Source organism: Temnothorax nylanderi, unplaced genomic scaffold, assembly GCF_030848795.1.
Source record: "Temnothorax nylanderi isolate EJ_2023f unplaced genomic scaffold, tnyl_v1.0 TNYL_tig0462_pilon, whole genome shotgun sequence".
Taxonomy (NCBI): domain Eukaryota; kingdom Metazoa; phylum Arthropoda; class Insecta; order Hymenoptera; family Formicidae; genus Temnothorax; species Temnothorax nylanderi.
The window spans coordinates 5,001-17,176 of NW_027249524.1; the positions used below are offsets into that span (position 1 = coordinate 5,001).

Here is a 12,176-nt window from a genome sequence, read left to right on the forward strand (position 1 = left end):
TATAACAGTGCTTTAGCTATGGCTTCCATGGGTGCCCCGGGAAATAGAAATCCATTGAATGTTGTGAACAATGCTCCTTATTGTTTAAAAATTCATGGGCAATATCATCATTTGACCTCGACGGCAATGCGCCCAGCGGATGGGCAAGCTCCGCGATTTGCACAACTTTACTTTTTAGATACAGAAGAAGCTGTAAATCATAGAATGAATAACAAAGCTAATCAAGAATGTGATCCAGAAATAATGAAAGATTTGTCATGTTTTATGGTTCAATGTAATGAATTTGCAAAAACTTTCAAGATGATGCGTCAAGTTGAAAAAGATCTGAATCCAATAGGCAATAAAACAATAAATTTAATGTTGTCATTTAGAAAAGATCCTCAACATGATCAAAGAAGATACAATGCTCCACAAGCTAATGAAATTGCTGTGGTCTTTCAGAATGTAGATGGTGAACCTCCATTTGAAAGAGACATTAGGATTTATAATAAAAATTCGAACGATGTACAACAAATATCAATTTTGGACAAAAGATGTGACCCAATGTGTTATCCATTGTTATATCCATATGGTAACGATGGATGGCATTCAGAACTTAAATCAGATAATCCTAAATATCCAGGATTTAAGATAAGTCAAATGGATTATTATGCTCATCTGCTGGCACCAAGAGTTGAATTTAGCCAATTTAAAAGGGCAGGAAAATTGAGATGTCAATTTATACTTGATGCATATATGAAAACTGAAGCCAATAGACTTAATTATATTAAATTGAATCAACCTCAATTAAGAGCTGAACTTTATTCCGGATTAATGGATCATCTTGATAATCGAGCACAAAATGAAGGAATTACAGTTGGTATACCTGTAATATTACCATCTTCATTTATGGGCAGTCCAAGAAACATGCAAGAAAGATACCAAGATGCTATGTCTTTGGTCAGAAAGTTTGGTAAACCAGACATTTTTCTTACCATGACTTGCAATCCTCAATGTCCAGAAATTAAGAATAACCTTGATGGATGTCTAATAGAGTTTCGACCTGATTTAGTTGCTAAAACATTTAACTTGGATGTCAAAGAAGTTTTAAAGGATTTAATACAAAATAAAATTTTTGGAAATATTATAGCTTATGCAGGCGTAATTGAGTTTCAAAAAGAGGGCTTCCACATTTGCATTTACTTGCAATGTTAAGTGATGAAGATAAGCCACGACTTCAAGAAGTCATTGACATGATGGTATGGGCTGAAATCCCTGACGAAGAAAGATATCCAGAACTTAATGAAAAAGTTTTGAAACATATGATTCACGGTCCATGTGGAGATCCCTCAATGAGATATCCTTGCACTGGGGAAGATGGAAAATGTTTAAAAGGTTTTCCAAAAGAATTTCGTGAAGAAACTAATGCTAATGTAAATGGATATCCTATGTATCAACGTAGAAATTTTGAGAAAAAATACATCGTCAGAGGCAAAAAAATTGACAATCGATGGGTGGTCCCATATTCACCATATTTAATAATGAAATATAATCGACATATAAATTTGGAAATATGTTCATCAGTGAAGAGTGTAAAATATTTATACAAATATATTCATAAAGGATTTGACTGTGCTGCAATTGAAGTACAAGCACGAGATGGCACAAGATTCATTAGAATAGATGAAGTTAACTCATTCCTGAATGCAAGATATGTTAGTGCTCCAGAAGCAATGTGGAGACTGAACGGATATGATCTGTTCATGAAGTCTCACACAGTCATAAGACTGGCAGTTCATTTGCCTAATCGCCAAATGGTTTATTTTCGTGCGGGAAATGAAGAGCAAGCTGCTCAAAGAGAGCTTAATCGAGATACTACGCTGACTGCATGGTTAAAATTAAATCAATCTGATGAAAATGCAGTACAGTTTCTTTACACAGATATTCCTTATCATTATGTATACGATAAAAAAGAAACTAAGTGGAAGCCACGCAAAAAAGGTGGTGACAAGATAATTTCAAGACTCTATACAGTAAGCATAAAAGATATTGAGAGATTTTATCTACGTCTTCTTCTATTACATGTGGCTGGAGCTAAATGTTTTAAAGATTTGAAAACTGTTAATGGAGTTGTTTATGAGACATTTAAGGATGCAGCAATTGCAAAAAATTTGGTGGAAACTGATGATCTTTGGGGAAAAACGCTAGAGGAGGCAATAGAATCCAAAATGCCTGTACAACTTAGAGAATTATTTTCTTACATTTGCATATTTGGAACTCCAATAGATGTATTAGCTATTTGGAATAAATACAAAGATTTCTTGATTGAGGACTTTGTACATAAGAATGTTGTTAATCCTGAAAATATGGCTTTAAATCATATACAAGAAATTTTAATAAATAATGGAAGTAGCTGTGAGAATTTTCAATTACCAAATCCAACTCCAGTAAATATTTACATAACAGAGTATAATGTGGATGAAGAAAGAATACGTGGTGATTATTTATTATCGACATTAAATGCTGAGCAAAAGCACGTATACGATATTGTCATGCGAGCAATTGAAAATCAAAATGAACTTCATCGGTTATTTTTTATTGACGGGTTTGCAGGAAGTGGTAAAACCTATTTATTTAACACATTTCTAAGTGTTATTCGAGGAAGAAACGAGATAGTTCTTCCATGTGCCTCGACTGGAATTGCAGCAACACTTCTAAAAGGAGGAAGAACTTATCACTCTCTATTCAAGCTTTCAATTCCAATTGATGATAGTGTTAAATCCAATATCAGAGGAAATTCTCAAGCTGCACGAGAACTGATCATTGCCAAACTAATCATATGGGATGAGGTGAGCATGACTGTTGGACATGCTTTAACAGCAGTTGATAAACTTTTAAGAGATTTAATGAAGAATCCTCGACCATTTGGAGGAAAAGTAATTTTATTTGCAGGAGATTTTAGACAAAATCTTCCCGTAGTGCCACATGCACAGAAAGCAGCCATAATTGAGTCGACTGTAAAATACAGTTCTATATGGAGGAATGTAACTCAGGTTAAACTAAAGCAAAATATGAGAACTGGGGAAGAAAAAGAATTTGCAAATTGGCTAATGCAACTCGGAGATGGTAAATTATCAAATACGGATGGACTACATCTCGATACAATTGAAATTCCCCAGAATTTTATATCAAAAGAATCTCTTATTGCTGAAATTTTTGGTGATAGAATCACCATGGAACAGATTAAAGAAAATCCAGATCGAACTATTCTTTGTCCTAAGAATGAGGATACATTTAAAATTAATGATGAAATTCTTTGTCTAATGGAAGGAGAAGAAAAAGAGTATCTCTCAATTGACTCTATTGTAAGTGATGATCCACAAGAGCAATTGAATTTTCCAACTGAGTTTTTAAACTCTCTGACACCTTCTGGAATGCCAGTTCATCGACTTAAAATAAAAGTCAGTGCTATAATAATCCTATTAAGAAATTTAAATACTAAAAAAGGACTCTGTAATGGCACAAGATTTATTGTTACTAATTTGAAAAATAATCTAATTTATGCAGAGGTTCTAACTGGTCCTGCTCGAGGACAGATTGTCTTTATTCCAAAGATGGATTTAATTACAAGTGATTTGGAACTGCCATTTAAGTTTAAACGAAGACAGTTTCCTATTCGAGTGTCATTTGCTATGACAATCAATAAATCACAAGGACAAAGTTTAGAAAAAGTTGGGATTTATTTGCCACATCCTGTATTTGCTCATGGTCAACTTTATGTGGCATTTTCTAGAGCAACCAGAAAGGAAAGTGTAAAAATTAAGATTGATGAATTAAGCAATCAAGGACATCTAATAGAAGGAAGTAAAAAATGTTTTACAAAAAATGTAATATACAGAGAAATTTTATAAATTGAAAAATTATAAAATTGTATAAATGAATAATATAATAATTAAAATGTTAATAAAATATACATTTAAAAATTTTAAAATAAATTACATGAAAAATTATAAATATTAAAATTGTAAAAGTAATTTTACAAATAATAATTAATTTTTAGTATGAGTGTAAGTGTGCAATACGAGATACGTTTTAAAATGTCAAAAAGTAAATTGCGATCGATTCCCTTGAAATTGGTACCAAAATTTTTATTTATAGTGGTACAGCTATTTTTATTTATAGTGGAATAGGCCTACTGGGGAAACCACTAAAAAAAACGCATTTACAATAGTACCTCAAGGGTGATGCGGAAATCTATTAGCGTTAAATGTAAATATACGCTAGCACCTATTTGCGTGTTTTATTACATATGTCCTCCGGGGCTAAGCCTTTATCTATATATATAATTTCTTAGCTTTGAGGTTTACGCGCTAGCTCTGAGGCCCGCGCGAACTACTCATTCGTTAGTGGACCAAATTTTTACCAAAAGTATATGAAATAGGGGTAGAATTTTCAGGGGATGAAAATGTCGTGGTTAATTTTTCATTACCGATCTTTTTGGAAACCGGTTCCGAATTTTTTTCAAATTTTACGAGAATTTTTCGGGAATTAATTTACCGAATCTTAAGGAATTGTATATGAAACAGGGGTAGAATTTCCCGGGAAGTATCATAATGTGCATAGTTTTTTGTTACCGATTTTCTGGAAACTGGTTTTTTTAATTTTTTCGATTTTTCCGGAAATAATTGACCGAATTTCAAAGAATTGTATATGAAACAGGGGTAGAATTTTCCGAGGAGTGTTATAAAGTGTATAATTTTTTGTTACCCATTTTCTGAAAACCGGTTTTTCTAATTCTTCCAATTTTTCGGGAATTAATTGATTGAATCGCAAAGAATTGTATATGAAGTAGAGGTAGAATTTCCCGGGGATTGCATTAAGTGTATAATTTTTGGTTACCGATCTTTTTGGAAACCGGTTCCAAAATTTTTCCAATTTTTCTGGAAATAATTGACCGAATCTCAAAGAATTGTATGTGCTGACACACACATACACGCGCGCACACATGGGCCGATTCTCTCGAATTTGATACCAAAATGCAAATTTTTCGGAGATGAAAATGTAGCGGCTTTTTTTTGTTTTACGCCCCCCCCCCTCCCCATTCACCCGCGCGAAGCGCGGGCTCAAAAGCTAGTATGTTATATTGATTGAGAGACGACGACGTATCTCCGTATCTTAAAAAAAATTTTCACATTTTGACTTTGCGTCGCAATATCTCCGCTCGTAGGGCACGTAGCGGAAATATTATAAGAGAAACCCCCCCCCCCTAATTCGACCCCAAGCTATCGATCAAGCCTACTTAGAACTTGATCCGTTCACTCGTTATCGAGATCTCAACATCTCGAGTACTCGCAACCCGTCGCGTCGCGTAAAAGAGTCACGGTCGGTCTCGCTCCGCGTATACTTGGCGCGAGACACTACCGTGTCTCTTGATTAAAACATTTAGCTAAATGTACAATACAGTACATATACAGTCACATCTTGACAATAAGAATATGTTTACTTATTACATTAATGACAAATCAAATCATAAAATATAAATAAATAAAAGAATTCAACATTTACATATTTACGGAATGAAACTTATGTAATATATATATATATATATATACACGATTTATATACTACCTTATATACACATTATATATGTATTAATTATATTTGCATTTATTAGTTACTTATATGTATACAATGCAGTGATTATATTTGATACATATATTATAGAAAAATTTATTTTTGTTATGTTAAACCAATATACATTTGAAGCAGTCATTTATTTACTCACTTGCCCTTCCAAAAATGCGGACAACTTTTACGATTCCCAATTTTCATCATCTGGTTCTTTGCATTCAGCAATATTTTTATGAAGTCTTTTTATGTTCTCGTGCGTTGGCCAGAAGCATTCCAATGTTCCTCTTAACCAATTGCTAGGCACTAACTGCAGTCCATCCTCAAATTCGACGATGGAAAATCGACTCATCGCTATTCTTACTTATTGTCGTACTCTACAATATAAAAAGTATAGCGAGGTATCTATCTCGCGGTCTGCATATAAAGTCACAACACACCATGCATACAAATATACTTTAAATGCAACTACTTTTATATAAAAATACACGTATTTAAAATAATCAAATATTAACAAAATAATAATAATATTAATATAATACTAGTCTTTACTGTGAACGTAAGAATACAAATATATGGCAATTATATATCTGTGTCTAAATATACATTGTAAAAGGCAAGACACAGTATATTACAGGTTCTCAACCTAACTTTGATATATATATGGAGGGATAAAAGCCATAGCGGTGTAAGTCAAAATTTGTAAGATATTGACTCGTGTACGTAGATGCAATCTATATACAATATATAATTGCATCTATGCACACAAGTCAATATTTTTAAAACTTTGATTTACACCACTATGGCTTTTATCCCTACATATATACTTATCATCAAAAAGAAAAATACATATTTATACAGATATCTAATATATAATAAGTTCCCACATAGCACATAATATTTCAGTAATATTGCAGCAATATTATTTTTCCATTGCAATATTACAATAAAATATAACAGAAATATTGCAGTAATATTACTGAGATATCTCGGTAATATTAAAATGTCCGCGCAAATGAATATCAGTAATATTACTGTAATATATATCAGTAATATTACGGTAATATTACTGTAATATTTGCGTGATATTTATACAATATTGCTAGGAATTAAACCATTTTAATAATTTTTATTAAATTTTATTAAATTATTTTTAATAGTATTGTTACATACAATATTAAAATAATATTGATATTGTTAACGCAATAATATTATTTGTGTAATATTAGACAATATTTATTTAATATTGCTAAAAATTAAACCATTTTAATGAATTTTATTAAATTTTATCAAATTGTTATTTTTAATAATAGTATTACATATAATATTAAGAAAATAATATTGATATTATCTTTCTATCTCTTTCTTCTTCAAAACTGCTCCATGCTCTGCATTGCTCTGCTCTGCACTGTATGAATTTCCACTGATAAAGAGTGACGTAACACTATAACATAATACAATAACTGTAATTATTATTTATATCTGATTATACAAGGTGAGTTTTATTTTGTGTGCCAATTATCTCCTAAAGTATTGGTTTATTGGAAAAATGTTTCAGATAAAAGTTGGAGGGTTCATAGAGGAATAATGGATGATCTTAGATTTTGAGTCTGGAACCCATGTTGAGCCCAGTAGGGTCCAAGTCAAATTTTTTAAATAAAAACTCCCATTTTTTATTACATCATCTTTTTCTACTAATTAATATAAACAACTTTTGTCTGAAACATTTTTTATTTGCCTTATACTTTTTGAGATATTCAAGAAAAATTTGGTAATTTTTTTAATATTTAGCTTATGATATCTTGATAAATGCTTGTCGGAGGGAAAAATGATACAAGACTTTTTGACTTAATATGGTCTCAAGAATATGCTATTGCAATAATACCCCAATTTCTTTAAATATTTGTGTATACATTTCCTTGAAGCTTTCATGTGTACACAATTATTTAAAGAAATTAGAATACTATTGCAACAGTATATTCTTGAAACCAAGTTTTCCTTGAATATCTCAAAAAGTATAAGGCAAATAAAAAAATGTTTCAGACAAAAGTTGTTCATATTAATTAGTAGAAAAAGATGATACAATAAAAAAGGGATTTATATTTAAATAATTTGACTTGGATCCTATTAGGCTTAACACAGGTCCCGGACTCAAAATCTAATAAAATTGTCTATTGGTCCTCCTTGAACCCTCCAACTTTTATCCGAAACATTTTTCCAATAAATCAATACTTTCTGAGATAATTAGAGCGGAGATGATTGGCACACGAAATAAATCACCCTGTTTATTTCATACATAATTACATATTCAAACATAAGAGTACGGGGTTAAGTATGACGTGTTCCAATATTCACTGTCTATACTGAAAATCTATGGTTAATGTTATACATACACTTTAGATTTTCAGTACTGGATATTAAAATATTGGAACGCAGTTTATACCAAGTTTAAATTTTTCTTACTTATGTATCTAATAAATAAAGCTGTCGCTCAGAAGAGTTTGATAGAAATCAAACTGCTTGGTGCTGCTCTGCGTGAACTTCTACTGATGGAAAGCAACGTAACACTGCAACATAATACAAAAACAGTAATTATTATTTACATCTAATTATATATTTTAAACATAAAAGTAGATTAAGTATGAATCTGTATTCCGATATTCACTATCTATGTATACTGAAAATCTGTAGTTAATGTTACACGTATACTTTGGATTTTCAGTATTGACGATTTTAATATTGGAAAGCATGGTTTATATCAAATTTAACTTTTTCTTACTTACGTATCTAATAAATAAATCTTTTGCTCTTCTATCAAACTACTTGGTGCTGCTCTGGACTGCATGAACATCCACTGATGGAAAGCAATACTGTAATATATAGTATAAGAACAATAATTATTATAAAATCACGTAAATGGTTAAATAATCATGGTTAAATCACTTAATTAATGATTAAACTGCTTTTTAGAAGATTTGGGATCGGCATATTTCTATCACGTATCTGCAACTGAGGGCTCCAGTTGGATTAAACTGTTAAAAATTTTGAGGTTAAGTTAGCATCAAGATTTGAGAATAAAGCCGTTAATAAATAATTTCATTAGAGACTCGTTCAATAAGGTTACAAAGGCAAATATATGTATTTTAAGATGGTCTTTGAAATGATTTTTATGATATATAAACGTGGTTTTTGGTTTTTGCAGACCATGCCACGTAATCTCTATTTTTGGATTTAACGACAAATCGCCAAATATATATGTACAATGTACATATTAGTAATAATTATACGAAAATACTTTTAAAAATATTTGTGTGAACAATATTTATTAAATAAAGAAAAATTACCTGAAATTAAAACAATTGTTTCTGTGCGGTGTCGTACTACGTGATTGCGTGGTCCCACGGAGCCATGCAAGAGACAGCTTCTTCTTCCTATGTAATAATGGCCTTCAAGCAGTAGTGCTGCTCTAAAAACGGCCAGGGCGAACCACTAGTCTTATAAGCCGCAAGCGGCGTAATTACAAAGGTTGTAGGCCTCGAAAGACGCCGATACAAGGTACTGATAGTTAAACAATGCAGACAGTAACAGTCGCAATACTTTGAAAAAAATTTGCTTCCGGACAAAACACGTCCGAACACGATCGAGCTCGCCAACCGACTCCTGCAAGAGACAGCGAGAGAAGACCGGGAATGGTGGGGGTCGGTGCTGCGACCAAGCGCATAGCCACACACACTAGCGTTCTTCCCTCCACTTACGCACACAGAAACGTTCTGTTTATCCGTGTGACAAACTCGTAATTTGAAAAGTTTAATATTGATTATATAAGAAATATGAATTTTAAATTTTATCCATTTATTTTATTATCAATTTACTTACTGGCTCTTAATTAAAAATTAATTGTATATATAATTACCTTTTATTATTACAAAACAAATAACAAGTTATAAAATTAAATACCACTTATAAAATTTGTGTTAATCACTTTTATTCCCCGAAAGTACAAGTCAGTCTTTTGATTCCATCACATTTTTTGATTCAGATTTTTCTTTCTTTCAGTCCAAAATTCTTTAACTGGTATATATTATCTGTGCAATACGTACGTATGATTGTGTGATACCTTAATAACGTCTTAATGACGTCAATAAGATGTCATTAAAATGTCATTTGACATTATTTTGCTACTTAAAGTATTATATTTCAACAATATATTGCAGCAATATTACTGTAATATTTCAATATTATTTAAAAACGTATAATACATCAGTAATATTTCTGAAATATTTCATTGTAATACGTAATATTTCTACTATATTGCAATATTACTGCAATATTTCTGTAATATTACGTGCTATGTGGGTTATTTATTTTATATCATTGAAAAATCTTAATATCCTATTTTAAAGATCGCATTATTGGTCATTTCTAAGTATGTATCACTGGGAAAACAACAAACTGATTTTGATTATACGGCATTTTATTTCGAATATTTTCACATGGCTAAAGGCATACAGCAGTGTCTTCGCGCATAACTTGCACACCCAATTGTTCTGATGCACAAGGATAGACAGGATCAGAATACAAATTTTTTACTACTTTAAGCTTTCTACCAATTATAAATTTAGTATTATCGTCACGTTTAACTAAATTCAAAACTGACACTACAGTCCCATTGACAAGAAAAATTATAACCGTCAATTAGAGGTCCGTTTGAGTGGACTTTTTCAAAATAAATTTCATTACTGTTTTTCCGTTTCTTAATAGGCATATTAAAGTTCTTGAGTTCAGAATATCTTCTTGACAATTGTTGAAGAGGTTTCTCATTTTTTCGAAGCATTTTCTTTATATTTAACATGTAATTTTCAAATCTAAAAGCACTAAACTCATCGATGGGTCCATACTTCCGCACATCTGAACAAATATGTAACAAATTATGCAAATTATGAGACATAAATTTAGCTCCGTAAATTTTTTTAAAACATTTTAAAAAATACTCCATTAACATTTGAGCCCATATAATATTATTATTATCTTTTGAAAGAACAGGACTAGCAAGGATTGTTACGGCAATATGTAATGTTATAAAATTGTTATACATATCCTCTCTTAATATGCCTTTTAGTACAACTGGACCAGTGTAAAGAAGAGATTGGCGAAATTCCGTTGCTTTCCATAATTTTACGTCTTTTAGCGATCGTGGGCGTCGAACAAAATCATTTGGCACACTATTTTGTAAATTTAATAAAGCCCCTGAAATCTGATTTAACAACTGTTGACTTAATTGTACAGTACGCGGACCTTTAACCCAAAGCAATATCAATTTTTTCACTACTCCTAAAAATATTAAGTGCATAGAATCAAGTAGTACACTAGAAACTAATCCAAAATTGGGAATCTGCTTTAAAATTGTTTCACCAGTTTGGAAATCATTGTATTTATTATTAGCAAAATCTTCATTAGTCCTTAAAGCATCAACAATTTTTGTCGCTGGAAAACATAACCGTCCATCTAAGTACTCGCCTGTAATAGTACATTGCGTACAACTATTGTAACCGTTATGATTTTTTATTGATAAAATAAAAGCTTTTGCTGGCGCATCACAAATTAAACCATGAAAATTAATTTTTACTTTAATTCCATTATAAAAAAGTCCAGTATTGTTTAAAGAAATTGCTTCGTCAACAAAATGTCGTAAAAAATCATTGTTACACTGCGGTTTCGTTTGACCGTAGTATGCTCCAACAATAAAAACTGATTTTAGAACGGTGTCTGAACATAAAATGGGCCATAAAGCAGAATTGCTTGATTTAGAAATTGGCAAACCGTCAATGTTTATAAATATATCCAGACTAACAGTCATTCGGCCTAAAACCTTAATATATTCATCTAAAATTTTTTTTAATGCATTTTGTAAGCCGAAATGACAATATTGTCCCGAACCCATTTCAACGACTTCTGTATGCCTTGGCGTTTTAAGCAATGTTCGAGGATCTTTTGGAAATAAATACTGCGTATATTTTCGTAATATAAACAGAAGTGCCGCGAGAGCAACGTGGCAAATGTGGAACATAATTGCCCAAGAAGCTATGTCCTTAATAAATTGATCACTTTCTTCATTATCAATTTCATTGTCAGATTCAAAATCTCTCATATGCTGTACTACTGATTCCTCAATTAATTCACTTAAACTTGGATCATTATCACTATTGTCGTTACTATCACTATTATCTTTTTCTTCTTCCTCATTCAATTCAATATCATCAACTGTGTTGCTTTCAATTAAGTCGTTTTCAAGTTCATTGTTTCTATTGGCAAATTCATTTTCTATTGGCTCTACATTTTCAATATTATTATCAAGCTCTAATTCATCGATTTCAATATTATCAAGTTGTAATTCATCGTCAATTTCAGAATGTTCATTGTTAGTAAAATTTAATAAATCTAAAGCAGTATTATGAGCAATTATTCTTCGAAAATGCCGTTTAGAAATGGAAGAATAATTTTTACGTTTTCTATCCATCTTTTACTATTATTATATAAAATAATGTACTATCAAAAACGGAGATATCTAA

The 12,176-nt window shown here is 31.3% G+C and overlaps 2 protein-coding genes, 1 long non-coding RNA gene and 1 pseudogene across 3 annotated transcripts; 2 read left to right on the forward strand and 2 right to left on the reverse strand.

Annotated features, from left to right (window-relative positions):
• Positions 1 to 18: 18 nt before the first annotated feature.
• LOC139783015 (uncharacterized) lies at positions 19 to 1,194 on the forward strand. The gene has a single exon (XM_071722138.1). The coding sequence runs from the start codon at positions 19 to 21 to the stop codon at positions 1,192 to 1,194; it is 1,176 nt and encodes a 391-aa protein (XP_071578239.1).
• Positions 1,195 to 1,235: 41 nt separating this feature from the next.
• LOC139783016 (uncharacterized) lies at positions 1,236 to 3,555 on the forward strand. Its single transcript, XM_071722139.1, has 2 exons — positions 1,236 to 3,440; positions 3,547 to 3,555. The coding sequence occupies exons 1-2, from the start codon at positions 1,236 to 1,238 to the stop codon at positions 3,553 to 3,555; spliced, it is 2,214 nt and encodes a 737-aa protein (XP_071578240.1).
• Positions 3,556 to 6,599: 3,044 nt separating this feature from the next.
• LOC139783023 (uncharacterized) lies at positions 6,600 to 8,755 on the reverse strand. The gene is made up of 3 exons (XR_011721090.1): positions 8,391 to 8,755; positions 8,071 to 8,174; positions 6,600 to 7,051 (listed from the first exon to the last, which is right to left on the reverse strand). It is a non-coding gene; the product is annotated as an uncharacterized lncRNA (long non-coding RNA).
• Positions 8,756 to 10,029: 1,274 nt separating this feature from the next.
• On the reverse strand, positions 10,030 to 12,124 carry LOC139783012 (uncharacterized; annotated as a pseudogene).
• Positions 12,125 to 12,176: the final 52 nt, after the last annotated feature.

Bases quoted from the DNA above. Each gene is read 5' to 3' on its own strand.
- LOC139783015 (XM_071722138.1), top strand. From the start codon at position 19: ATGGCTTCCATGGGTGCCCCGGGAAATAGAAATCCATTGAATGTTGTG.
- LOC139783016 (XM_071722139.1), top strand. From the start codon at position 1,236: ATGGTATGGGCTGAAATCCCTGACGAAGAAAGATATCCAGAACTTAAT.